General features: G+C 38.3%; 3 protein-coding genes and 1 long non-coding RNA gene across 8 annotated transcripts in view; 2 read left to right on the forward strand and 2 right to left on the reverse strand.

The window, feature by feature from the left end:
* The window catches only part of LOC107659387 (apolipoprotein L6-like), a 19586-nt gene extending 18023 nt beyond the window's left edge, over positions 1-1563 (reverse strand). Inside the window, exons 1-2 of one of the 2 annotated variants that reach the window (XM_016448304.1) lie at positions 1276-1563; positions 859-976 (exon numbers count right to left, since the gene is read on the reverse strand). In XM_016448304.1, the coding sequence (XP_016303790.1) occupies positions 859-885 (27 nt within the window). In that variant the 5' untranslated portion in view covers positions 886-976; positions 1276-1563. The remainder of the gene's footprint in view (positions 1-858; positions 977-1275) is intronic. The other variant, XM_016448303.1, reaches the window with a different exon arrangement.
* Positions 1564-1707: 144 nt separating this feature from the next.
* LOC107659388 (uncharacterized) lies at positions 1708-3690 on the forward strand. 2 transcript variants are annotated; one of them, XM_016448307.1, is made up of 2 exons: positions 1708-2375; positions 2762-3690. In XM_016448307.1, the coding sequence occupies exons 1-2, from the start codon at positions 2050-2052 to the stop codon at positions 3657-3659; spliced, it is 1224 nt and encodes a 407-aa protein (XP_016303793.1). In that variant the 5' UTR covers positions 1708-2049; the 3' UTR covers positions 3660-3690. The 2 variants fall into 2 exon arrangements, with proteins under 2 accessions (XP_016303793.1, XP_016303794.1); XM_016448308.1 differs by having other exon boundaries at positions 1708-2363.
* An 11-nt stretch (positions 3691-3701) lies between these two features.
* On the forward strand, positions 3702-4998 carry LOC107659389 (uncharacterized). Its single transcript, XR_001630903.1, has 2 exons — positions 3702-4468; positions 4559-4998. It is a non-coding gene; the product is annotated as an uncharacterized LOC107659389 (long non-coding RNA).
* An 87-nt stretch (positions 4999-5085) lies between these two features.
* The window catches only part of tep1 (telomerase-associated protein 1), a 32107-nt gene continuing 10734 nt past the window's right edge, over positions 5086-26458 (reverse strand). For all 3 annotated transcript variants that reach the window (XM_016448300.1, XM_016448302.1, XM_016448301.1), the window contains exons 4-56: positions 24945-25094; positions 24690-24854; positions 24404-24541; positions 24015-24086; positions 23778-23899; positions 23513-23670; positions 23316-23425; positions 23148-23226; positions 22349-22541; positions 21987-22206; positions 21658-21810; positions 21149-21229; positions 20936-21057; positions 20720-20794; positions 19640-19786; positions 19170-19461; positions 18573-18694; positions 18278-18391; positions 18083-18200; positions 17392-17577; positions 17087-17271; positions 16868-17009; positions 16576-16755; positions 16390-16482; positions 16139-16271; positions 15642-15801; positions 15159-15292; positions 14465-14553; positions 14251-14365; positions 14115-14159; positions 13754-13961; positions 13395-13515; positions 13151-13275; positions 12955-13054; positions 12709-12864; positions 12407-12619; positions 12257-12313; positions 11857-11995; positions 11487-11717; positions 10732-10889; positions 10531-10638; positions 10332-10436; positions 10126-10255; positions 9923-10008; positions 9114-9249; positions 8833-8963; positions 8587-8708; positions 8114-8251; positions 7858-7957; positions 7438-7777; positions 5594-5676; positions 5394-5498; positions 5086-5303 (exon numbers count right to left, since the gene is read on the reverse strand). In XM_016448300.1, the coding sequence (XP_016303786.1) occupies positions 5184-5303; positions 5394-5498; positions 5594-5676; positions 7438-7777; positions 7858-7957; positions 8114-8251; positions 8587-8708; positions 8833-8963; positions 9114-9249; positions 9923-10008; positions 10126-10255; positions 10332-10436; positions 10531-10638; positions 10732-10889; positions 11487-11717; positions 11857-11995; positions 12257-12313; positions 12407-12619; positions 12709-12864; positions 12955-13054; positions 13151-13275; positions 13395-13515; positions 13754-13961; positions 14115-14159; positions 14251-14365; positions 14465-14553; positions 15159-15292; positions 15642-15801; positions 16139-16271; positions 16390-16482; positions 16576-16755; positions 16868-17009; positions 17087-17271; positions 17392-17577; positions 18083-18200; positions 18278-18391; positions 18573-18694; positions 19170-19461; positions 19640-19786; positions 20720-20794; positions 20936-21057; positions 21149-21229; positions 21658-21810; positions 21987-22206; positions 22349-22541; positions 23148-23226; positions 23316-23425; positions 23513-23670; positions 23778-23899; positions 24015-24086; positions 24404-24541; positions 24690-24854; positions 24945-25094 (7305 nt within the window). In that variant the 3' untranslated portion in view covers positions 5086-5183. The remainder of the gene's footprint in view (positions 5304-5393; positions 5499-5593; positions 5677-7437; positions 7778-7857; positions 7958-8113; positions 8252-8586; positions 8709-8832; positions 8964-9113; positions 9250-9922; positions 10009-10125; positions 10256-10331; positions 10437-10530; positions 10639-10731; positions 10890-11486; positions 11718-11856; positions 11996-12256; positions 12314-12406; positions 12620-12708; positions 12865-12954; positions 13055-13150; positions 13276-13394; positions 13516-13753; positions 13962-14114; positions 14160-14250; positions 14366-14464; positions 14554-15158; positions 15293-15641; positions 15802-16138; positions 16272-16389; positions 16483-16575; positions 16756-16867; positions 17010-17086; positions 17272-17391; positions 17578-18082; positions 18201-18277; positions 18392-18572; positions 18695-19169; positions 19462-19639; positions 19787-20719; positions 20795-20935; positions 21058-21148; positions 21230-21657; positions 21811-21986; positions 22207-22348; positions 22542-23147; positions 23227-23315; positions 23426-23512; positions 23671-23777; positions 23900-24014; positions 24087-24403; positions 24542-24689; positions 24855-24944; positions 25095-26458) is intronic.

A 26458-nucleotide genomic window follows, 5' to 3' on the forward strand; every position in this document is an offset into this window, starting at 1 on the left:
AAAATTCAAGATGTGGGGGCAGAAAATGTATATATATTTATATAATTTCATATAGTTGATCAATAGTGATCAGAGTGCCATATTTTTCGCAAAAAACACAAATGTGATATTGATTTTATACAACAGTTCAATAAACAAGAAGTTAATATTAACCCAGCTACCACGTAACGGTTATGTAATGTATTCGTACATTTTGGTAATTTCATGACTTACCAAAAGACAATGTAACCACGACGTCATATTCACGTAATTCCATTACCATCCCATTACCAACTCACAACGTCGTCAGTACGTCCTCCTCCTAATGTAACAAGATAACCTTAGTTCATCTCTGAAAAGTATTCGTCAATGAACATTATCAGTGCCATCAGAATGACAAGTCTCATTGTTCACGAGACAGTAAAAATGTTTAGCCACGTTGTCAATATAACACTGTACTCTGTCAGTGATGTAAACTATGTAAACTAGTGATGGGAAGTCGTGGCCTAATGGTTAGAGAGTCGGACTCGCAACCCAAAGGTTGCGGGTTTGAGTCTCGTACCGGCAGGGATTGTAGGTGGGGGGAGTGAATGTACAGCGCTCTCATTTAGAGTGTGTTCTTTCACTGCATGATTCAGTGTAATAAAATGCATTTAGAATGCTCCCAAAATTCAAGATATGGGGGCAGAAAATGTATATATATTTATATAATTTCATATAGTTGATCAATAGTGATCAGAGTGCCATATTTTTCGCAAAAAACACAAATGTGATATTGATTTTATACAACAGTTCAATAAACAAGAAGTTAATATTAACCCAGCTACCACGTAACGGTTATGTAATGTATTCGTACATTTTGGTAATTTCATGACTTACCAAAAGACAATGTAACCACGACGTCATATTCACGTAATTCCATTACCATCCCATTACCAACTCACAACGTCGTCAGTACGTCCTCCTCCTAATGTAACAAGATAACCTTAGTTCATCTCTGAAAAGTATTCGTCAATGAACATTATCAGTGCCATCAGAATGACAAGTCTCATTGTTCACGAGACAGTAAAAATGTTTAGCCACGTTGTCAATATACTCTGTTGATGTAAACTATGAAGATCATTGAAAATGCATAAGACTGGACTTTATCCACATACGAACTATGCCAGCAACAACAAAAAAATCTAGGCAAACATACTACTGTTCTTTTTGTTATTGTAGTTTTAAATTCTGGAGTAACAATAAATAAAATTATGTAATGAAATTTGTAGAACAGTGTAACACCGGCTACTTTACCTGGTCGGTGGACATGGTTTCCAAACGAGGTTTCTCCATTTGCGGTTCTGTCAGCTTAGTCAACAAATTCACGTGTATTGCGCTGCCCACAGGCAAGCTTATACAGCGACAGTGTTTACGACACTGGTAACATACAATTGCGCTTATCAACCACATGAGGGAACCGTAAGCAAAAGTTACATGGTGTTGCTTTAAGTTTGCACTGCAGCTGTTGGATGGAGCAGAACCTCAGAACCTGAACTGTCCTGCATATGGTGAAGTTCCTGGCACTCCTAGACAAAACGGTCTGCCTGGCAGAGATGAAAGGGACCAGAAGGGAGAGCCAGGTGTGTGTGTGTGTGTGTGTGTGTGAGAGTGTGTGTGAGAGAGAGAGAGTAATGAATAAAGTGAGGGAGGCTGAGGTAGTTGAATATTTCCCTCCTACATTATTGCCTAACATTTTGCTCCTACCTTACAGGAGTGAATGTACAGGGACCACCAGGTAAAGCGGGACCACCTGGGCCAGTTGGAGAAAAGGGGGAAAGGGGACCTCCAGGTCCACAAGATATTAAAATTATAAACTGTTAAGCTGCGTTCACACCAAACGCGAATAGGGCGTCAAATTCGCGTCTACCGCGTCTAGTTTGCCGCTTGAACATTTTGAATGCATTCGCGCGTCTAGAGCGAAATAGACGCGCGTAAAAAACAAGCGTTTGAAGCGAAATTGACGCGCGTCCGAGGCGAAATCCGCTTCTTGTGGGAGGGGCAAGTGCTAGGCGGTTGTCTGTTTGCAAGATGGCTGATGTTGATCGAGCATTCATCGAGAGAGTTACCGCTTTGTATTTGCTCTGGAGAGCAGAACAGCGGCGTAGGGGTCAGCGTCGCCGTACTTGGGTCCACCAGACCCTCCGGAGGCGTTCCCAGTTTGGCGAGTTTCATCATTTGCTCCAGGAGCTGCGCCTGGATGACGGCCGATTTCAGCGGTACTTCCGCCTGTCTCGCGCCCAATTTGATGACCTGTTGTCCCGCGTCGGAGCGAGGATCACCCTCCAGGACACCAACTACAGGCGCTCTATCCCAGCTGCGGAGCGCCTGTCCATCTGTCTTCGGTTAGTAAATGTGTATGTATTTTAAATGCAGTATATTATATATATTAAATACAGTATGCTAAAATACGCTATGCTATCAATGTTTCTCAAAGTACGGATACTACTGTTGGTGCTCTTTCTAGTGATACTCAGTAGGTCTTTGTATTTTAAGTCCTGATTTAGTTTTATTTAGACCTGATTTTGTTCCGGAATAATCGTGGTTTAGACCTGGTTGAGTCCTACTTTTGTCCTGGTTTAGACCTGGTTTTTCAGTCACGGTTTAATCCTTGTTAATTTGTGATTTAGGCTTCCTTTAAATTCAATAAAGTGGTACTATTGCAGTGTACTTATAATAATATTATAATAATAATATATTATTATAATAACATTATAATAATATTTATAACAATGTTTTCTAGGTTTCTTGCCACTGGGGACTCATTCAGGACCATAGCGTCCAGCTACAGGGTTGGTGTCTCCACGGTGTGCCAGATCGTCCCCCAGGTAGTGACTGCCATCTGGGACTGCCTTGTGGAGGACTACATGGCTGTGCCCACCACTGATGACTGGAGGTCCATCGCAGAGGGATTCCAGGAGCGGTGGAACTTCCCTCTGTGCTGTGGAGCGGTGGATGGGAAGCATGTGGTGATGAAGGCACCCCCCAACTCAGGATCCCAGTTCCACAATTACAAGGGAACCTTCTCCATCGTTCTCCTTGCAGTTGTGGATGCGAAGTATCGCTTCCGGGTGATCGATGTTGGGGGGTACGGCAGGACCAGTGACGGTGGGATTCTGGCGAACTCCGCCTTTGGACAGGCTCTCCGGGCTGGCACACTTCATCTGCCTCCTGACCAGCCTCTACCTGGTGCTGAAGAAAGAGGACCCCAGCCCCATGTCTTCGTCGCTGATGAGGCGTTCCCGCTGCGGAGGAACCTCATGCGGCCCTTCCCTGGACGCACCCTTCCTCCAGAGAGGCGTGTCTTCAATTACCGTCTCTCCAGAGCCCGGCTGGTGGTGGAGAACGCCTTTGGCATCCTCTCCTCACAGTGGAGGATGTACCGGCGGCTCATCGAGGTCCACCCTGAAGTTGCGGAGAAGTGTGTGAAGGCGACATGTGTTCTCCACAACTTCATGAGGTGTTCGGAGGGGAGAGAGGCACCTGCTGTGAGGGGCGCGGGACAAGCTGGAGAGGAGCCGCTGCCAGGTCTGGGTCGGGTTGCAGCAAACTACTCCTCCAGAGAGGCAGTCCGGGTGAGGGATGTCTTCATGGCACACTTCTCGGCAGAGGGAGCAGTAGCATGGCAGCCGACAGAGTAGTGTTTGAAGTCCTTATATATATATATATATATATATAGCCGCGAGACCTCCAGACGCGCGTAAACGCGTCTTTACATTGACTTAACATTGAAATCATTCGCGCCAGACGCTCTATTCGCGTTTGGTGTGAACGCAGCATTATGGTTTAAAAATCCAAAGTGGAAATTTAAGAGACTAAAATTGTGCATGAACAAGTTTGGATGTGTATTATACAAGAAAACAGGAACTACTACTGAATCCAGTATTCAAATTTGGTGTCCAGTGACCCACTTCTAGAGATACAGAAATTTTACATATTTGCCCAATATATTTTTTTAATCTAGGATGGATGTTACGAATAAGTTTAAACTAAATGAAGAAAATACTCGTAATAAATAACAGGGATCCGATCGAAAATGATCCCTCGAGTCCCTGCTGTCACTCCCATGAGAGCAGGGAGGTGCGTGTTTATAGTCTGGGATGCTTAAATACCACAGCAACCACTCAAGTCAGATAGCTCCTCATTAATAGCACTAATCGTGAACAATTACAGCTATACAGAGAGACGAGAGAAAGGGGGACATGCAGAGGAAAAACTACACGCAGAAATATATTCTTACCAACCCCAAACTTTTGAATGATAGTGTAAATATAATGAGATCATTTGTAATCTAATTTATAATATGTTTTAGTTCCTAAAGTGGCTTTCTCAGCCTCTCTGTTGACCTCTTTCAGACCACAAAGCATTGGACCATTTCGTAATGGTTTACACACTCTGATTTACAGATATGTCTTCCTCAATACTGGAAAGGCCTATGATCCAAACACAGGTGAATTAATTCATATAGTGTGAATGTATCTGTGGAATTTTCTGTAACGCTCTCATTTGAATGTATCTAATTAACCACTGTCTGTTACAGTAATCTTTACAGCACCTGTGAGGGGAGCGTATGCTTTCAGGGTCTTCTCCAAGGCTTTTGGGAGTCTAGAGAGAGCTGTTACCGCAGGCCTATTTAAAAATGGCCAGCATATCATTTCTACACATGGACACCAAAGCAAGTGGTTTTATCAGCTCTTCAAATGGAGTATATCTGGTGCTAGAAGGAGGGGATAAAGTTTAGGTGAATCTCTATCCTGGACAATGGATTTTTGACAATGGAGAACACCATCACAGCACATTCAGTGGACATCTTTTCCTCATGTGAACTTGCTGACCGTTTATTCACCAAAAAAGCTTTTCATACATAAAGGATGTACAATCCTTTAAAAAAATCAATTTACTTAATGCATCTGAATATATAATCAAGTGGTTGCCAAATTTATAAAATCAAATCAAATATTCTTCATATCATGGCTTTAAGGCAACAGTATCATTAGTGCAAAATGCTTCATGCATGTAAAATTACATTTAGTCATTTAGCAGATGCTTTTAACCAAAGAAAAATAAAATGAAAATGTGCAGTATGCAACATTACAACCAATGGAAAAAAACAAACGATGAGACATTACGACTGTGACTGTGTCCTTTGACTGATGATTAGAAAATCAACCTTTCCAAGACAGGAAGTACAGCTGGCCCTGCGTATCAGCGCAAACAAATTCCTTGGGGTCACATGGGTTCACCTCCAGCACCTTGACAGGGCCTCCACACACAAACATGCCCACCTGTGAAATATAGAAAATGAGTGAGAAACACAAAAGAATTGGAATAAACCCTGGTATAAATACAGTGCATAAAAGCAAGAATAAAAATACCTGTTTCTTAGTGCGTCTGTCCCACAGTTTGACGGTTCTGTCATAAGACGCTGAGATGATGAGGCTCTCGGTAAGCCGCAGTACACTCACTTTGTCTATGTGTGCCTACAGACCAGTCAGACACACAATTTATCAGCAATGCATGACTGCATGATTGATATATGATAATTATGTCTATGAGCGAATTTAAAAATACTTGCCGGTTTTCTTTGAGTCCAGGTGGACAGATTAGGAGGCTGGTTGAACCACATGTTCCCTTTACAATCACCGCACACAAAAAAGTCTGTAGAAAAAAAACAACATGACTTAAAAACAACCAAATCGCAGTGTGCATCAGTCATGAATAGTTACATAATGACGACTAGAGGTTTGTGGATCATTGTCAAGTTTTTTTTTTGGTAGTGTTAAAGCCACCCTGCAATCAAAATAGACAATTCTCTTTTTTTATGGAATATTGCAGTGTTTTTTTATAAATTACACAGTCCTGCATCTTGAAAAAAAATAAATCTGCTGATTTGCAAAAAAAGGCATAATATTACCTAATTTGATGATGCTGAGCTCAATATAAAAAATCCATCATGTGCAGTTTTTTTTTTTTTTCACAAAATAAGAATTAATTGTTTTTTCAAATTATATATGTATCAGCTTTAATGTAGAGACTCGTGTGTGTGCGAGATGCGGGAGAATAAAATCATTTGCGGGACTCCCGCAAAATAGAAATTATCTAAACATAAAATGTCCATGCACGCAGCAGCCAAGTGCTGTGGTGGTTTGTGAATGTTGATGCTTAGCCTAAATAACAAATATTTTATCGAGAGCATTTATGCTGGGATATTGTGGAGCTTAGGAGATGTTATAGAACCATTTAATGTAAATTTCTTCGATGTACTGAAAAAATCTATATAGATTACTTTTATGTGGGCTTTTGCGGGGCGGGAGCAGGACAAAACATGAATGTCGCGGGACCAGATAAGATATTTCTGCGGGACAGAGACAACTCTTGATGGGCGAGTGCGGGTGCGGGCGGGAAGAGACTCGTGTGTGTGCGGGATGCGGGAGAATAAAATGATTCGTGGGACTCCCGCAAAATAGAAATTATCTAAACATAAAATGTCTAAAACATATAAATTGTTATTTATCTGTTGCACAAAAGTAAAAAAGAACAACTAATATTAACATTAAAATGATTGACATGCGCAAGCTAGGCATAGTTTCTATTTATAACACGTGTTTAAAGGGTTACAATGTAGCCAATCACAGACTCAGCTGTTGATTTCTGGAACGCAATGGCCAATCAGAGGTGATTAAGTTAGAATCTACTCACCGCAGTGCTGAAATTGCGTGCTCACGAATCTCTCATTTTAACACATGAAGTGTAGACATTGTGAAAGATTCATTGTGCATATGTTCGTTGTATTATAACAGAGCTTTATGAGATAGCGATGAACTGAGATGTCAGCTTTTAGTGATAATAAAGGAAGCGCTGCTCGCATTCTGACATGCCAAACCATGCACGCAGCAGCCAAGTGCTGTGGTGGTTTGTGAATGTTGATGCTTAGCCTAAATAACAAATATTTTATCGAGAGCATTTATGCTGGGATATTGTGGAGCTTAGGAGATGTTATAGAACCATTTAATGTAAATTTCTTCGATGTACTGAAAAAATCTATATAGATTACTTTTATGTGGGCTTTTGCGGGCGGGAGCGGGACAAAACATGAATGTCGCGGGCGGGAGCAGGACCAGATAAGATATTTTTCTGCGTGAGCGGGCGGGCGCGGGACAGAATCTTGCGGGAGCTGGACTGAAAAATCCGTCCAGCGCAGGTCTCTACTTTAATGCACTTAAAATAAAGAAGTCAAATGTCAAAAGTTTTCATGACAAAAAGTAGTATTTAAAATGTATCATGGAAGTGGAAAATATGTATTACATTTTATAAATAAATGAGCTTTTTCCCCTACAAAAGCTGTAATTTTTTGTTGTTGTTGTTTGTATGTTGTAAACACCCACACAAACCCTGATCATTACATTAAAACAGGTGTACCGTTCTGCACTGCTGCAGCTGTGATCCAGGTGCTGATCTGTGCCGCTCTCTGGATTGCAGCTTGCCTCTCCCTCTGCTGTTCCTCACTCAGCTTCTTCTGCTGCTGCTGCTCTTCCTCCTTCTCCTGTTGCTGCTGCTGCTGCTCCTCCTCCTGCTGCTGCTCCTCCTCCTGCTGCTTCTCCTCCTCCTGCTGCTTCTCCTCCTCCTGCTGCTTCTCCTCCTCCTGCTGCTTCTCCTCCTGCTGCTTCTCCTCCTCCTCTGTCTCTAAGTCCTCTAGCCTCTTACCCACTGCATCTTCACAAAAGGTTATGAAGTGAGAGCCACTCGGATACAGAGACAACTGAAAGACAAATAATTTCAGATTATTAGTTTTCACTGATAATTTCAATATCACACGATAATGACAGATTTTTAACTTACAATGAGGCCAAGGTACAGTATGCCCTTTTTCTGTCCCAACAGCCAAAAGCTCTTGTTATCATTCGCCATCACTCCGAGAGGACGTACCTTGTTTGCCCAGCTACAATAAAACACACGTACTGTACATTCACTTTTTATTACACAGTGAAGGAATGTTATTATTCACTATGCACTGTGCCACCTTCCTTGGAAAAATACTTAACAGAGGAGCACAGGACAGTTTTTACATGTATAAAAAAATGTGGTGTTTATTTACGCATAATCTTCTTTGATGCGGTCATTAGTAGAGATCATATTAATGACTTTTCCATCCATACATACTCCAAACAGACTGCCACAGTAGAACAAAAAGCTCACAGGAGGCTCTACTTTGAATGAAGACACCTTATCGAGCCTGGAACAAAATAAAATAATAACCTATTATTGGCAGATAATAAAAACCTGTTTAAATTTAAAACACTACAAAAAATCATTTTAAATTTGAGTGAAATGTAAAGTAAATTCAGAACATTATGACAGTATTAAAAATTTGATATTTTGAGATTTGAGATTGAAATTTGTTAAATTATTGAAGATTTTTTAGATTAACTTAAAGTGATCCAAAAAATAAAATATTATTATGAAAAAACAAATAATATTATTATGTGTATTTATTAAATAATAATATATATTTTGGCAACATGTTTGCAGAACTTCAAAATGGAAGTGAAAAGGGTTAAAAGTCATTACCCCACAATGCACTTCTTGGAGTCCCGCTCAAGCTTCCAGATACATACAGAGCAGTCGCTGCAACCCACCGCCAGCTTATCATCCAGCATCCCAGTGACTGTATGTAGGACACCATCACTGACCTTCAAACAACACACACAGAGCCATTCACTGACATTTCCAACTGAAAGAGGGTAAAGAGCGCTCACACTGTATATTTACTAACTGAACAACAAATAATAATGTCAGTTCCCAACCCATGATTACCTTCTTCCAGTAAACCACTGAATTCTGATGCCATATCTCTAATCTGCCTGCATCATAGCCACACACCATGAGTTCATCAGTACCCAGGAAGCACACAGATCTGACACTGCCCTTCTGGCAGCGAGGAGTTTCTGTGGATGAATGTATATATAAAAAAAGGTTTTAAGTTATTAATACCAATCAAATGCTAATTTTGAATGTGCTGCTGTAGTTTCACAAAAAACAAATGTTGCGATTTTTGCATCAATTTAGATTCTGCTTTTTTGACCATTTTGTCTTACCCATTGCTGTGGTGACGTTCCATGACCTGAGGGAACGATCAGCTGAGACAGTGAGAAACTCCGGCAGTCTGGCATCTTTGCTCACTAGAGCTTGGATTTCTGCACTGTGACCATGCAGAGTATTATGATGCTGTACCTATGAAAACAACATTTTTGAGAATAAATTAGGAATTACTGAGAATTATTTTCATTTTACGGCCAATAACAACAAATGGCAGATATTAAAATTCTATTCTATATTGTCTAAACAAACTAAAAATAAAACACCTTTAAATTTTAGAAGTGAACTTAGGCATCACAACATTATAATGTACAGTATGAAAATTGATATTCCTGTTAAAATTTGTTATTAAATTAGTGTTTTTTTAAAGATTAACTTTAAGTGAGCATTTAATGACTGCAAAGATCATCTGGATGTACATAAAAATATGGGAATTATTTAAATGATTAAATATCGAATATCTATGTAAGCCTTTCTATGGAAGGTAATTAATTAATTATGACTTTATCTCACAATTCAGACTTTTTCCCAATTTTAAGAAAAATATGTCAAAATTGCAAAATGTTAAGATCAGACTTTTGACTGAAGAAAAAAAAGAAAAAAATCCAAATTATCAGATAAAGTCGCAATTACCTAAAACAAGCTTCCATAAATAACGACTGATGACCAGTATGGAATCAATATATTATGCATCCCTAGAATTAATCTCTGAGGATTATTTAAAATATCTGATTTTCCCAATTCTTTTTTGTTTTTAAAGTATGTCATTAAACATTAAACTATTAATGCAACACATTTAGTTGGTTACCTTCAGCGGATGCCAGAGTTTAACAGTTCCATCTTCTGATGCTGAAGCTACCAGCAAGTCTTCCGGTTTTACATTTTTTTCCAGATCTGTGCGCAAAAGAATTGTTTTGCTAAGAATTTTTTTTTCTGTGTAAGCAAGATACATATCTATATTTATATATCAGGCAGCTATTTGTGTGTACATGTGTGTATTAGTCACTGAACCTGGCTGAAAGACGACAGTGCAATGATGGAGACGTGACTTGTGGGCCTGAATCCTTGCGATTTCTACGCCTGATTCCCACTTCCAAACCATCAGCAGTCCGTCTGTAGAGCCTGCCATTACATGATCCTCCTAAAGACATTAAAAAGTACATCAATATAAACAGGTTCCACTTTGATGTCTTTGCAACATGGCGCAACTGTCTTACCCAACAGCACAATGTGTTCAAAGATGAACTAGAGAGGATTTCTCTCAGCAAACATCCTGTCTGGATATCCCACATCCGCAGTTTACAGTCACTAGAGCAGCTAAGCTGAGGTGAAAGAGAAATTTTGTATTCGGTTACAGACACAGAGTTAGGTGTTCACGAAATGAACTAAAGAGCACTTGGTAAATGGCTTTCTCACCACAGCAGATGATGTCCAGGCACATCCCATAATCCAGTCTCCATGGCAATTGGAAATGGATTGCGAAAGAACTGGAGGAGAAGTGTTTACCTTCCATATCATCAAAGCCTATTGGATGAGATTGTGACGAATTTGAGTGTGACAGAAATTGTGTATTTTCTTCCCTTTCTTCCAGTAATATATGGTGAGTGGAGCAAGTACCTGATCTTTCCCTCCTGACAGCAACTCTTTCCCATTAGGACTGAAGGCAAGGCATGTGACCCCTCCAATGTGACCTCTCAGAATACACATCACTTTAGGGTCAATCCAGGGCTTAGAAGTCAATGTATTCTTCAACCACAGAGCAATAGTGAAGTCATCTAAAACAAAATGACATTTTCAATACAAAAATTAAAATAAATAAAAAATAAAATAAATGTATGCATTTAGGTGGTTTTATATATTTAAAAAAATCTTTAAAATATTTAAAATAAAACCTCTAAAACCTCAAATCCATTGTTTTAAAAATGGTAACAATGTACAATAAGAAAATAGATATTCACTCTGAGATTTGCTCAGATAAATTACTGTTTTTAAAGATTAACTTCAAGTGAGTGTTTAGTCCAAAGTATACTTCAGCTGTCTTGATTCCGCGATTGTCAGCGTACTGTCCAAGTGACATCATTTTTGTTATTAGGAGTGTCCACGGATATCTGTGCGAACGGTGTGCGTACAACAGTGCAGATGCGAGGTACTGTAAATGTTCAGACAGAGCGAGTCCACCAGGTGGTACTGCGTGCATGCTCACTTTAAAAGCTGTGCAGACACGTTTGTGTGCAAGACGCGGGAAAAAAAAAAGAAATATACCTCGGCCTTTAGATGATGGCAAAGTTAATCTAAATGTAAAAATTGGTTGAAAAGAGTATGCAAAAACTAAATATTTAAATATCCAATGTGGATATTTTGTGTACACTTACCAGACGCAGAAGCCACACAGGTGGAGTTTTGAGCCAGGGAGAGAATAGGTCCCTTCTGTACACCAAAAGATCCTATCAACACAAGGTTTTCCGGATTTTCTCCTTGCCTTTCCCAGACCCTGAGATTGTGGTCCATGCCCCCAGACAGTAGCATCTCTGTCCCTTTGGCCTCCATCCACATGAGGCAGAGCATGGAGACCTGGAGGTCCTCACTGGACCAAACCTTCTCTCCTACAGCACAAAGCATTTACGGATGAGTTCTGCTCCTGCTCTATAATTACTGATTAAGAAGTAGTTTGAGGATGTGAGCCCTGAGTATATCTTGAAACAGGATGTCATGATGGCATGTTGGATGTAAATGTGTATATACCTGATTTCAAATTGAACATTTTGATACCATTTCCATGGTAACCCACAGCAGCGTATCCACTGGCTACAGCCACACACAGAGCATTAGCGTCATCTTCATTTCCATGTCTGCTGCGCTTTTGCTGTTGCAACAATGGTATCTGCAAATAATAATTATTAATTAACGTCATCCTTAAAGGTGCTCAACTAAAATTATTTGGACTTTCTGAAAGAAATATCAGTCCTTGCAAGGCGACAAAACAATGTGTTGATGTTTCAAGAAAGCTTAAGCTTTGGTTCTGCAAAAATGAAGCAAATCAGAGCGGTCTTTGCAGTTTAAAGTGTGCTATAGTTGGTTTAATAGTATAAGCAGTAAAAATACTAAAATAAATAGCAATTCTAACGTAAGAACATGAAAGTACCTTTTCTTCTCCCAGCACAGCAACAGTTTGCCCAAGACCACCAGACCATACATGAACCTAGACAACAAAAAAGTACTCAATCAATACCGAGCATTTTAGAATGCATGGCAGAGCAACTGAAAATGAAGACTGTCAGATCATATTCCTCACCACACTGTCATGTCCAGCACTCATCAAGAGGCTTCCTCCCTGCAGGAAGTTTAGTGACTGCGTGGAGCCACGGTGAGCATGATAACTGCCCACACAAGCAGCTGATGTCACTGACCAGAGCCTCACTTCTCCTGACAGACAGCCTGAGCACAACATAGAGGAGCAGGGAGAGAAAGACAGACTCCGCACTGAACTCTGATGACCTAACAGAGTCTAAATAGAAGAGAGAGTTGGGAGGGAAATTATAAGTTTTAGTATATAAGGCATAATAACTCTTTGGAGTCTTTGGAGTCATTCCTCACCATAATGTTTTTCTGTTCAAGCCAGTTCCACAAACGAACGGCTCCATCCCAGCATCCCACTGCCACGAGCTGACCCTCAAGGTCAAAGTTCACACAGTTCAGGGGGGAGGGATTCATGAGAGAGGCCACCTCTGTGCTCTTCTGTGCTGACCACACCTGAGTACGGCCACATAAATGATGAACACTTCAAAACAGCACAACACCACAAGTAGTTTAGGTTTAAAATTAATTTTTTCTTGGTTTTACCTTCAAGTTTAAGTCTAGTGAGACGGTAGCAAAGAGTTTTTTGTCTGGACTGACACCACATCCTGTAATCTTGTTGGAGTGGGCATACATGTGGGCAGTTCTTAAAGTGACAAAGTATTTTTCACAGGTTAGTCATTTGTTATTAATTTTTTTAGTAAGTAAATTGTGCATTTGTGTCAGAAAAAAAAAAAATTACCTGCAACCACTCGCAACATCCCACACCTCCACCTGCCCATCAAATGAGGTTGTTGCCAGAAGCTCCTCCCCAAGGAAGACACATCCGGAAATGCCATCACCACTGCTCATCAATGACTTCACTTGCTGTTTGCAAAAAATAAATTAAAAAATAAATAAAAAAAGCCAACTGCAATGTCCACTGAAGTATCTTAATGCTGAAAATCATAACAAAATTAATGATTATCTTGGTTAAGAACTGTTACCTGTCCAGTCTCTGTATGCAAGAAGTGAAGTGTTCCCTCTACGGTCCCCACTGCTACAAGTTTTCCATCAGGACTCACCTCTACACAACTCGGCTCAGCGTGGAAGGTGGAAACCAGCTCACTGAGCAGAAAAAACAATATTAAAACACATAAAAAAATTATAGATAAACAATCTTTGTTCATAGTGATGTCCAAGAAGTCTGAAACTATATTATTAAATTAAATCTAAAACAAAATCTAAATTAAACATTTTGCAGGTCAGCCCCTAAACCACAAACTATTAATCTGGACATATAACTGACTGTTTAAACTCGGAATATGAGAATAATATGCTATTGATAAAGGACCAATATTAGTACCTGGCTTCTTTTTGTGCTGCATCTGCGCAGTTTAGCCATTTTACAGCATGCACTCCTCCATTTCTTGTCATGCTTTCCGCCCACAAATGGGCAGAGCTGTCACAAGGTTCATTAAGAGCTGTTTGTACAAAGAGAGCAGGCCACTGGGAGAAAAGAAGGCTGTGGCGCTTCAGAAAACTCAGGCTGTCTTCACAATCCTTCATGTTATCTGAAAAACAAACATGAATTTTGTATAGGTTTACCACAGAAATTGTCATTTGTAATTTCAGTACACATTCCCACTCATATATTACATCTATTTTGAGTCCTTTTTCAAGTAGTTGGGTTTTTATAAACATACAACAATAGAAAAGTAAAATACCTGTTGATCTTTTGGATTGCAGCTGATGGGTCTCATATTTTTGGGCTAAATGGATAAAAGGAAAAACAATAAATATGATAACCTGTGATCTATGAAGAAAAAGGACAAAAAATCAGAAGCTTTAGTGTTGTCTTACCAAACAAAATGTAGGTCTCCAGAAGTTGGTGAAGAAGTCCATGCCGCACATTAGCATAGAGGAAGTAGTAACTGGACAGCAGAAAACACAAAGGCTCCCACTGATTACTGCCCATCTGAGCAAAGAGAGAGAACAGACATCTATTATGAGTTTTGTAACCTCACATTGGTCACTGAAGTTGAAAGGTCAAAGAAGAGAGTAGGAGGACACTGACCAGGTGGGCAGGGAGTTGAGACAGAATATCAGCATCAGAGTGAAGAAATGTGTCCTTCCCCTGAGGATTTGACTGCACCCAAAGGTGAGCTGGGAAAAAAAATGTTGTATAGAAATAAATATTTATATACATATATATAAAAACATTCATTACCTTTCAAACGTTTGGGGTCGGTAAGATTTTTTGGAAGAAGGCTCTTATGCTCACCAAGGCTGCATTTATTTGATCAAAAATACAGTAAAAATATTGTGAAATATTATTAAAATGTAAAATAACTGTTTTCTATTTTATATAGTTAAAATGTAATTTATTCGATGTAATCTTCAATGTCAACTGATCCTTCAGAAATTATTCTAATATGCTGATTTGGTGCCCAAGAAACAGGATTCTTTGATAAATAGAAAGTTTGAAAAGAACAGCAGTTATTTCATTTATATTACATTACATTTAGTAGACGCTTTTATCCAAAGCGACTTACAAATGAGGACAATGGAAATAAAAATGAAAAATTTCAAATAATAATCTTTTGTAACAATATAAAAGTTTCAATTTAATGCATGCTTGCTGCAGAAAAATATTTATTTCCTTCACCAAAAAAAAAAAAAAAAAAAAAAAAAAAAATATAAATAAATAAAAAATGCACCCCAAATAAAACACATAAAATGCATCATGATTTACATGTATCTTGTTTTACCTGCAATTATCAGATGACTTCTGGTTCTACTCTCTTCAGTAGACAGGTACAGATGTTCAAAGGCTGACATCACCTCCGGATGGGTCAAAATCAGGAGGTCATCTGAACCCTGACCATGGGACGGTCCAATTACGCTGCAAGAACAACAGAAAAAAATATTTCAATTCAATTCAATTCAAGTTTATTTGTATAGTGCTTTTCACGATACAAATCGTTGCAAAGCAACTTTACAGCAAATTAAGTTTCTACAATATTTAGTGGTAGCTTATCAGTGGTGACTGTCAGTTAATGTACATATGGCAGAAATGTACGGAAAAATCAATTAAAGACATAATCAAACAGACAATGAACACTATTAACAGCAATTATTATATGATGCAATCAACTTAAAGCAAAATTTGGTAGTTCTGTATGTTTTTATTTCTTGTCAAAAACAGCAGTGACTTCTTATGTCTGTATATTCCACCATTTTTTGAGCTGTACCTGTGCAAAGTTCGTGCCAGCTGAGAGAATATTGCCATGGGAACACGGCTCTCTGGATGCCTTGCTACATGGAGAATTTCCTGCCATGTCACCAGCCCACCTCTGGAGTTTAAATCATTGCACATGTTCAGTATAGTGTAAAGAGAACTCTCCCGCAGCCCTGTGAAAGAAACAGATCAGTGATTAGAGGAATATTTATTTTTAATACATTAGATTTAAGATTCAAAACAAATGAAAAAATGTAACAAAATAAAAAAATAATAAAATATAATTTAAAAAGCTTTTGGATTCTGTGTGCAGATTCCTTCAAATATTCAACGCATTATATTTATTAATTTGTTTATTTAAAAAAAACAAAAAAAAGCAGTATGCAATATGCAAAACAATAGGCCCACCCTGGAGCCCTGTAGAGCCAAATTTAAAGAATTAACAAAACATTATAATACAGCATCAAATTAAATTAGTTCTTGCAGAGCAATAAATACTATGTCTTGTACCAGTGGAGCTGATGGCAAGAGTAGCTAATGCCCATCCCAGTCCTGCTCTGCAATATTCATTCTGCAGCCTCAGCAGACTGTGCTGCACCAGCTCACCAAGGGACTGAGGAAGAGACTGGAGGCTGTCCTTCATCTAAACGACAGATTTCATCATCAATATTATGTTCAACTTCACACTTCTTTTGCAAAATAACATTATGTGGATCACTTAAAATACATTTTAAAAAGTGTATTCTTTAACAATTATTTACCTTCTCAAAGGAGGCATAATTCCTAAGCTCCTCACAAGCCAAATGGAGGTAGAGTGGACTCACGGAGCCTTTCTTCATCAGCAGTGTCTGAAGCTACAGGGGAAACACAACAATAAATTCACTAAATATTCAAAAAGAGGTCTCAATTTTTTCTTATATTACTCCAAGAGCAAAAGGGAAGTTCACCTGGTTATTGAAAGCAGAATCACTCAGTTTCTTTCCAAACTCTACAAGCTGTTTCTGCACAATCTCCTTCTTGTCAGGTAAAGATAATTGCCCCAGTGGAAATGACACAGTACTTTTCCTTTTGCTAATAATGTTTTGTAGGGATGATTCTGAAGTAACACTCAGAACCAAACAGACACCCTGAGAGGACAACGAAAAGTGACTGGTTGATGAGAAGGTTCAATCATTTTAACTCCACTTATTTACAGTAAGTGTGCATGTGTGTTTGTGTGTGCATGTTCCTCTCTCTTACTTTAGGGATGTGCTGTGGGATCCATTCTGACAGCCTTTGACCTCGACCGTCATGGACACGGTCCGCCCCATCAACAAGCAATGCCAGTGGCTTCTTTTTGTTCAGGTCATTCAAGTTCAAGTGGAATTCAGACAACAACTCTCTGTAGTGCAACAAGAGAATAATTATGAAACGTATTTGCTGAAATTACAATACATGTTACATCAGATCCTTCCTTACTTATAAGATGTGTTTGGAGGCAGCTCCACATCGTCTTTTCTTTTCCTCAGCCATTGAACAAGACAGCGAAGAAGCTGCTCAATACTGCAAGCCGACTGGCTAGCATCTGTGGAGTAGGATATGACATCACAAAGAGGGGCTTTCTTGTTTTTGACAGAGGTTTTGAGTGCCTGGGCCAGGGCAGCCTTAATAAAACAGAAGATACAGAGAGATAGTCAGATTAACTTCAGTGTTCTTTTCCTAGCTGATCATACACTGGCATTAATACACGAAGAACGATGGTTATTTAAACAATGTACAGTTACCATGAACACAGTTTTGCCCTCTCCAGGATTTCCCTCAACCATCAGAATTCCTCCTTTTTGCTGACATTCTTGAACTTTTTCTGTTGCCATTGAAATAAGCTTTGCCCTGCCATGAAACTGTCGTTGTTGGGCATGCTGATGCACTTCTTGTTCCTCAATCTCTGAGGCCACATCTTCATCTGTCTCCTACAAAACAAGAACAAAAATTTTGGTGAGGAGGAAACTCCACTAATTAATAAATGTTAAAAAAAAAAAAAAAGTAGGTGGGGGTGTATAAGGGTATTTCGAAAAAAAGGTTAACCAAACAAGTTATCAAATGTGCAAACAGTGTTAATTTTGATTTCACTGATATGAACAGAATAAACTATTTTAAATCCAAAAATAATTTTTTACAAACATTGATAAAAAAATAGATTTTGAAGTGATTGGTAATTGCATATTTGCCTTTTCTATCATCAACTGCCCTACGTATGATTTTCCAATTGGAGCAGAATCCGAGACTTAATCTGCTGTCTGTCAGATATTTAAGACGCTGTTAGACTCATATCTATTTATCCACATCATCCTTACTCTTTTTTAATTGATTTATCTTTTAATTGATGTATTGATGTTTCAAACGATTACTGAGTGGCCCCCAAAACGTGAAACGTATGAAAACCGTTAATTTCATGCGTTTTGATTATAGTCTGACCTCCACAAAGAGCTGCTGTATGGCTTCCCAGATATTCTCCAGCGCCGCCCTCCCAAAGTCCTCTAGGCATTTCAGATAGGGCTTTCCATCCACCACCCCACCCCATTCACAGGGATAGCTAAGAGAATATAAAGCAGTGCAAAAATAAATACATAAATACTCACAGTGCTGGCAAAACAAATGTACTGAACTCACTTTTCTGTCACTTTGAAGTCGCTGTTCCGGATCCATGTTTTCAGGCTGTTAATTTTAGCTTCAGCTTCTTTGGATTCTGCCACAAAGTCTGTCCTCCATGCCACTGGCACTGAACTAAACATACAAATGCACAAAATGTAGATTATATTAAATACTGTATCTCCAGTAAATCACAGAGTTTCAGAAACATTAGCTTGCAGTTGATATTGTGTTTTCCATTAGTTCATTTCTAGGTTGCCGTCTGTCAACTATGAAATGAATCCAGTCAGCAGACAAATAATAAATAAATGTATACCTGGCAAGACGAGGTGATCTGAAGTAGAAGAACATGCGGCTCTGGGCAGTGTCTGGATACAGAGCTTGAAACTGTCGAATCTCCATTTCAGTGATGGATAACCCATTAGACGCAGAGTTCAGCTGGCAGAGTGATGCATGAAAACAATTCATGAAACTTAAACTTTAGGACAAGGATCAACGGGACATTAAATATCCTGTATCAAGAAACACTTATTCTCAATTTTGGAAATGTTGAAAATGTTGAAAGTTGTGCTGCTTAATATTTTCATGATCTTTTTTTTCGAGAATCTTTGTTGCGTAAAAGTTTTTAAAAAGCAGTTATATGTTATAAATATCTTTACTGGCAATTTAGATCAATTTAATGCATTCTTGCTTAAAGTATTAATGTCTTTCAAAAAAAAAAAATGTCCTAGCCCCAAACTTCTGAAAAGTAGTGTACTTTTTATTTTGCTTCTCTTATTTAGCTTGCAATTTTCTGGTCAAATTTTACTCTGGTAAACATTAAACTTAATGTTGTGCAGCAAGATTGTACGTGACTCATCACCTTTATCACACTTTTGATAAAAGCATCTATAAGACAAATAAATGTAATTACCCAGCTGTATTGAGGAAGTTCAGGTAGGGTGGGGCGTGGCGGCACTAGGCCATATCTCTCCCCCAGAATTCCGAGCAGCAGCTGGCTGCGACAGACCTCAGACAGACAGAGCTCCACAGCACGGTTAGACTCCTCCTCGGTAACGCCCCAGCGCAGCTCCACTTCCTGCATGTAGAGATAGTGTGGCGCAGCTCGTCTCCTGAGCTCGGGAAACACACTACGCACAAGAACATCCCTCTCCGCATGCATGTCTCTGAACGTAGAAGAGATGAACACTCGGACACTCTTCCATCTATGAAAAGTAAGGAAAGAGAATTGATGAAGACAAGTTTTTTTTAGCATTCAATTTCCAATATACTAATGACTTGTCTGGTCTCCATTGGAATATATGTTGGACCACAGCCACCCAACATAAAGAGATTGATGAACATTTTAAAACTAGAGATTTATGGATTTTTTAATGGTCATACCTGAACTTTAGTGTTGGCGGCAGTGAGATTACATCTGCCGCTCTCTCAGGTTCAGTTTTGCGCCCCTGTGGTTGCGGGATGTTATAGACTCTGTCCATGTGCTCCACATGCTGCAGCATCCGTGAGGAGCCTCTCTCTGAGACAAACCTACGACCATAGAATATTCAATAGGTATTGAATAATTTCTATTATATGCACTAATATAACAATAAATAGTGTAGTTAGAAACAGAAAAATTCCAGATGGGGGATTCTATGAACAATATTAACATGACAGATTTATACAATTACCTGAATTAGACAGTTTATATGAATTTACATGAACATACCAATTCTAATGCTGCTTTCTCAACTAAAGTTTAAAATAACAAATATTTAAAATAATAATGTTTAGGAACTTCATGATTCAAAAAGCATGTTATTATCATTGCGGTATTCAAAAGTTGTTTTGTGACATATTTAAGATATTCAAAGATATATTTTTATGCAACAAGGAAGCATTAAGTTGATGCAAATGTGATAGTGAAGTAGTTGTATTTTTGTGTATTGAAGTAATTGTAAAGTATTTGGTAAAGATTTCAAATAAATGCTGTTCTTTTGAACTTTCTATTCATAAAAGAAACCTCAAAAATATCAGTTTTCACAAAAATATTATGGACCACTGTTCTTAACATTGATAATAATAATAATAAGAAGAAGAAATGTTTCTTGAGCACCAAATCAGCATATTAGAATGATTTCTGAATGATCATGTGACACTGAAGACTGGAGCCATGGCTGCTGAAAATTCAGATTTGCCATCAGAGGAATAAATTACATTTTAAAACACATTTTAAAAAGTTATTTTAAATTGTGAAAATATTACTGTTTTGACTAATTTTTATTTAAAAAAAATGTAGCCTTTGTGAGCGTACCAACCCTAGCTTTTTGAATGGTAGTGCATATTGTGAGCACTTGGTAGATTCTACACTAGCTCTTACTGACAACTGCATGTTTTTTCACGAGAAAAGCATCTTAAAGTATTTCACAAGAAAGAATGTATATTGAGCACAACAGCTAAAGATTTAGCTAAAGATCTTACTTTAGTATCTGCTCGCTAAACCCCCAAAGCTCTACAGTGTTGGAGTTCAGTTTGTATTTCAAAGTATCCATTTTCCTGTTCAAAATAAACAATACAAGATTTATTTACAACTACAGCAATTTTGGTCACATTTCTGGTCTAAGCAGCAGACATTTTAATGAAAAGACATAAAATTTCAATTTTGGCAAACGAAGAAACAAGTTTCACAAAACATACATGTTTCCGAGCCGCACACGTATCACAACAGCATCACGGTTGATATCTTGGCGATAGTTATTGATAGCCACAATTAAATCTCTGTTGATGCAGTCATTCTCACACACAACTATACGATCCAGCTGTGGGGGGGAGACGTTTTAACAGACATGTCATGTGCAAAATAAATTTAATGTATCCTGGGACAACTATAAATGAAAAAGGGGCTCACACCTTTGTCTTCTCTTCAGATAGCTTAGTGAAGAATGTTGTGGAAGATATGCATTCAGGCTGTACATCATAGTCATTCAAATCCTAAGAGAAAAGGGAATAGAGAAAGTGAGGATTAAACAAAGAAACGTGTGACAACATCCAAAAATAATGTCATTATGAAGAACATCAAACAGCATTATAGTACAATATTAGATAGGTAACTGTGTATGCTTATTTCCACCCTTTTTGCATTTAGATGAAAACACTAATACTTTAATAATACTGTCTTTAGTGAATCTCAAAATGAATATTCATTTTTATACTGTACATTACAACGTTGTGGTGCTTAAATTTACTTGTAGCATTTAATGCTGCAACTTATTAGTGTTTTATTATACATTTTTTATTGTTTCATTTTATTTAAGGGTTTTATTTTAATGTAAATGTATTTTTTTAATAGAAAAAAAAAATGGGAAAAAAGGGCTGTTTGATTTATGAGAGTATATTCACAATAAAAGGGAAATTCTTACCTTCACTTGCTTCATTGCTTGCCTCACATTATCCAAAAGCACTTCAGACTTCACCTTGAACTCCTGGAGGCCTTCATCGCCAAACAGCATGACTTGGGAATCTTCGCTACAGTAGTTGATCATCATGCTTAAAAGCATTGCAGCTTCCTGTACCTGCAGTACATATAGTCCACAATACGTTTCATTTATACTAAAAGACTAATTTTATAACAAATTAAATGTAATCACTTATACAACATCTTACGAAAATATAAATCCACAGTCACTCTGAAAAACACATAAAAGTACAACTCTACTGTGCTAATAACTGCAACAATAAGATATCTGACCGATGCTGAGAGTTTATTCTCGTCAGTATCTTCGGTGCTTTCAGGGGGCAAGCAGACATCATCAGCACCACTCCAGTCCCGATCCTCTGAATTATCAGCATCACAGATCACAAGAGTGCGTCCAGGGAGAGGCGGGATGTTGTACTTGCAGGAGATCTGCAAAGCTTTCTCCAAAGCACAGCAGTACTTGTTCAGAAGCTCCCGAGTGTACAGCCTCTGACTAACAAATTACATTACCAAAAAAAAAAAACATGTCAATGCAGGGGTAAAATGAACTAAAATTATTTATTCTATTAATATATTTTAATCTAAAATGATCATACTATGTATTAATATTGAACTAAATTTTCAGCAATACACACTTTGCTTTTTTCAGGAGATTGCGTTTGGCATTGAATATGCGGTAGACAAAGGGAACACTCATTGTAACCCTCAGTCTCTTGCGCGGTGTTGTTTCCCAGTTGCAATGTCGGAATCGTTTGCTCTTAGGCAATTTCTTCAGGACCCCTTGCAGGATCTCCCTGGAGCTTGGCACCTTGACCGCAGGCCCACCAGCTGAAAGGGGGAGAACAAATCACTCAAACTTCCTCAGGCACATGTCTATCGAAGATGCAGTGGGAATTAATATGGATTCATCAACATCCAATGAGATCCAAAGTTTTGTAGATAAAAAACACTCAAAATCTTTAAAATACCATAAATGTGTCTTTCATAGGGACTAAATTAATTGTATACTACTATTCCAAAAGTTTGGGGTCTGTAGGATTTTTTTAAATTAAACACAAAAAAAACATGCTTAGCAGAGCTGCATTTATTTGATCAAAAATACAGTAAAATCAGTAATACTGTGAAATATTATTACAATTTAAAATAACTGCTTTCCACTTTAATATATTTTAAACAGCATTTATTTGAAATAGAAGTCTTCTGTAAGATTATATATGCATGTATGATTTTGCCAAGCAGGACAAGTGTCTGGATCAGTATATTTTTCCTGTTAAACAAACATAGTCCTAACCCTAACCTTTACAGACCTTTTTTAGGAAATTATAACTTGAAACTGTTGTTAAAGCCTCAACATCAGCCTGAAAACCTAACCCTAAAATCTGACTGGTTGACAAACATGTTGATCCAGGTACCATACACCATACATAAACTTACCAAATTTACTGAGCTCCAAAATGACTTTATAAGCAGACAGGAAACGGAAAGGAAACTGCCTGCTCTTGATTACAGCATTCTGTAAGATGAAACACAGTAAACCCGTAAATTACTTGATCATGTTACATAAGTTTCAGTATGCAAAAGACTGAATTAAGAGACGCTCACCTTCGAGGTCAGTCTGTTGAGGATCTTAGTATGATGATTCTCACTGATGCCCACAGAGATCATGTTCCTCAGATTCCTCAGCATTGCCATAAAAGGAAGAGACTTTCCATCTGCAATCACAAAAAACATACTTAAGTATGAGTAGATGTTCAAGAATTAAGCCAATTTTGGACACAGTGCAGGTCCCTCATTCACACCGATGAGTTTCTCCCAGGTGGAAGCTTTGTTTCCCTCCTGACTTAGTTTGCATTCCCACGTGTCGGGCTGCTTAAGTTTCATCCGTTTTCCAGCTTTCTCTCTCTCCCAAACCCCACTAAGACCACTGCGAGAGAAGGCCTTCAGATCACTCGGGTATCTACATGCAAAGACAGATAACAAACATACTCATGACTGGACTATGCAATATACAGTTAATATAAAACATTTTCGACTAAAATGTATATGACAGTTTGTAGGACTAACTTCTTTCCCAGAATGGCCATGACATGTTCTGCAGGTTCTTTGATGTGAAGACGCTTTATCATTTTCTTGAGGCTGAATTCACTCTGTTTTTTATCCTTTGCAGTCCGATTCTGGCTCTCCAACTGTATCATAACATGCAGAACTGTATCATAAGATGTTCAGAAGACATGATGTACAATAGTAATTTGTAATGCTATGTAATATCAAACAGATCAAACTAAACACAGCCAAGCTCACATATTTTTTGAGAATGGAGATGTCAACTCTGACAAGGTCACCCCACTTTTTCCACTGTGCAGCAGAGATTTTCTGAAAGAAGAGGGATAGAAAACAAAAGCATTTTAAAAGTGATGTGGAAAGACAAAAAAAATCAAGTAAGAGTGTTCATTATAGTAGTTAGTTATATAGTAGTTGGTAGGATGTGTGCAGCACTGAAAATATGGGATTGAAAATCTCTTGAAATAAACATTAAGAATTTTAAAAGTATATTAATTTTTTTTTATTATTATTAAAACAAAACACATTTTTAAAGAGGGATGTTCAGTGGTCTCAGACTTGTGGAGCCCACTGTATATGTTTTGATCTATGATATTATTTACTAATAATATCAGTTTTTGACATATTACCTCTCCTTTCTTACGCTTCTTGTTGTGCTTGCAGCGATGCCTCCGTGTATTGTATTTGGCCATCTGATATTCAGTGAACTGTTTAAATTTATCCACCAGGGCTTTTTTCAGGCAGGAGGGTAAAGATTTACTGAAACACTGCACAAAAACATTTAAAAAGCATGAAAAACAAGAATAATACAGTAAAGAGCTAAATAAAATCCTTATTTGAACATCTGCCATGCTAAACCCAGAATATAAATATGGTAGGAATAAGGGCAGTAAGATATTTAATATTAACACTTACTATGCTATAGATTCTTGTCACCTCCAGCCAGTCAGATGGCAGCTGTACAGCAGCACAAAAATACCTTCTCAAGTGTGGCTTAGAACCAGGCAGATGGGCCGCCAGTGCCAGCAGGAAGTTGGCTGTGATACGAATGTTTAGTTCCTGCCTAGTATAGACTGCAACCTAAAACCAATTCAAATATGCATAACCACATGTTAACAGCTGACAACATAACCCACACACACTCACAGTCACACATACAAAAACACCAACCTTTAGGAGAAACTCGGGGTCTTCTGTGGTAATCTCTGTGGCCAGAACCTTAATAATGGCCCACACACTCCTCTTCTTATCCCAGTCCTTCTGGCCTGGGGTACAGCTCTTATTAACCAGGGAGCAGCACACCATATTCAGCAGGTTGTGCTAAAGTAAAAAAAAAACAAAAAAACAACGGTCACATAAGAAATTGACAGATTTCATAATCAATACGCTGTCAATCCATTTTCTGGGGTAAGAATAATTCTATATACAGTGGGTATAGAAAAGAATCACCCCCTTTTGAAATAATCACATTTTGTTGCTTTGCAGCCTGAAATGAAGACGGACACGGTTTTTGTTTTATCCAGCTGTATTTACTCAGTGCATCTTATAACATCCAAGTGAAAGATATAACATCAACATGTCAGAAAAAAATTGAAAGTTGGAAAGAGGATCACCCCCTTGTATCAGTATTTTGTTGAACCACCTTTGCACATCTAGCTTTGCACATCTAGACTTTGCAATATTTGCCCACTCTTCTTTGCAGAACTGCTCAAGTTCAGTTAAATTTGATGGTGTCCGCCTGTCATATCATTCGGTGTTGAGGCCAAATAATTCAATTTTAGTCTCATCTGCCTCAGAATCTTAAAGGTGCGTTTTGGCAAAGCTCAGTCGTGACTGCATGTGGTCTATCTTCAGGAGTGGCTTTTTTCCATAAAAGCCACATTTGTGAAGAATTTGTGATATTGTTGTCACATGTGCACAATTACCACTCTTTGTCATAAATTCCTGCAACTGCTTCAGAGTTGCTGTAGGCCTCTTGGTCGCCTCTCTGACCAGTTTCCTCCTGGCTCTTTCATCCAGTTTGGAGTGACGTCCTGATCCAGGGAGCGTCTGTGTTGTACCAAATACCTTCCACTTCTTAATAATATACTTCACTGTGCTTCTAGGCATTGATAAAGCATTTGAAATGTTTTTGTATCCATCGCCTGACTTGTGCCTGTCCACAACTTTATTCCAGAGTAGTGATGTTCGGTTCTTGAACGAATCGGTTCTCAGGAAGTAACCGGTTGAGCCGGTTCACAAATCAAACTGAATCGAACTTTAGTTCCGGGTTGATGACGCAGGACGCACAGCCGAAGTAGCACGTCCAACTCAAAAAGAAGTTTGCAGAGGATTACTGAGGACTCAACAAGAACCGAATGAGCCATGGCGAAGTTTGCCAAGGATTATCAAAGATTCTGATGAGTTAGTTGACGATACTGTGCAAGCCTGAGGCGCGTACTGGAAATATGCTTATTATGACTGTTATTAATTTACATTTTATTAAAACCTGCAAAAACCTTTCTGTCGAGTGATGTAAATAAATTGTACAATAGTTTATTGTGCATGCATATTATATTTCAAGTTGCTTAAGCGAAATCGAGTTTATAAGACTGCTTTATTCATTCTTTATACTGTAGACATGTAGAACATATCCGCGTCTGTGCATCAATGTCTGTAATGTGAGCTTTAGGTGTGAAACTTTT

The sequence above is a fragment of the Sinocyclocheilus anshuiensis genome, unplaced genomic scaffold (assembly GCF_001515605.1).
Source record: "Sinocyclocheilus anshuiensis isolate Anshui unplaced genomic scaffold, SAMN03320099.WGS_v1.1 scaffold940, whole genome shotgun sequence".
Classification (NCBI taxonomy): domain Eukaryota; kingdom Metazoa; phylum Chordata; class Actinopteri; order Cypriniformes; family Cyprinidae; genus Sinocyclocheilus; species Sinocyclocheilus anshuiensis.

Excerpts from the sequence above, each read along its gene's own strand:
- LOC107659388 (XM_016448307.1), top strand. The coding sequence starts at position 2,050 with ATGGCTGATGTTGATCGAGCATTCATCGAGAGAGTTACCGCTTTGTAT. Across the intron at positions 2,376-2,761 it reads TGTCTTCGGTTAGTAAATGT|GTTTCTTGCCACTGGGGACT; the intron begins GTATGTATTTTA and ends AATGTTTTCTAG.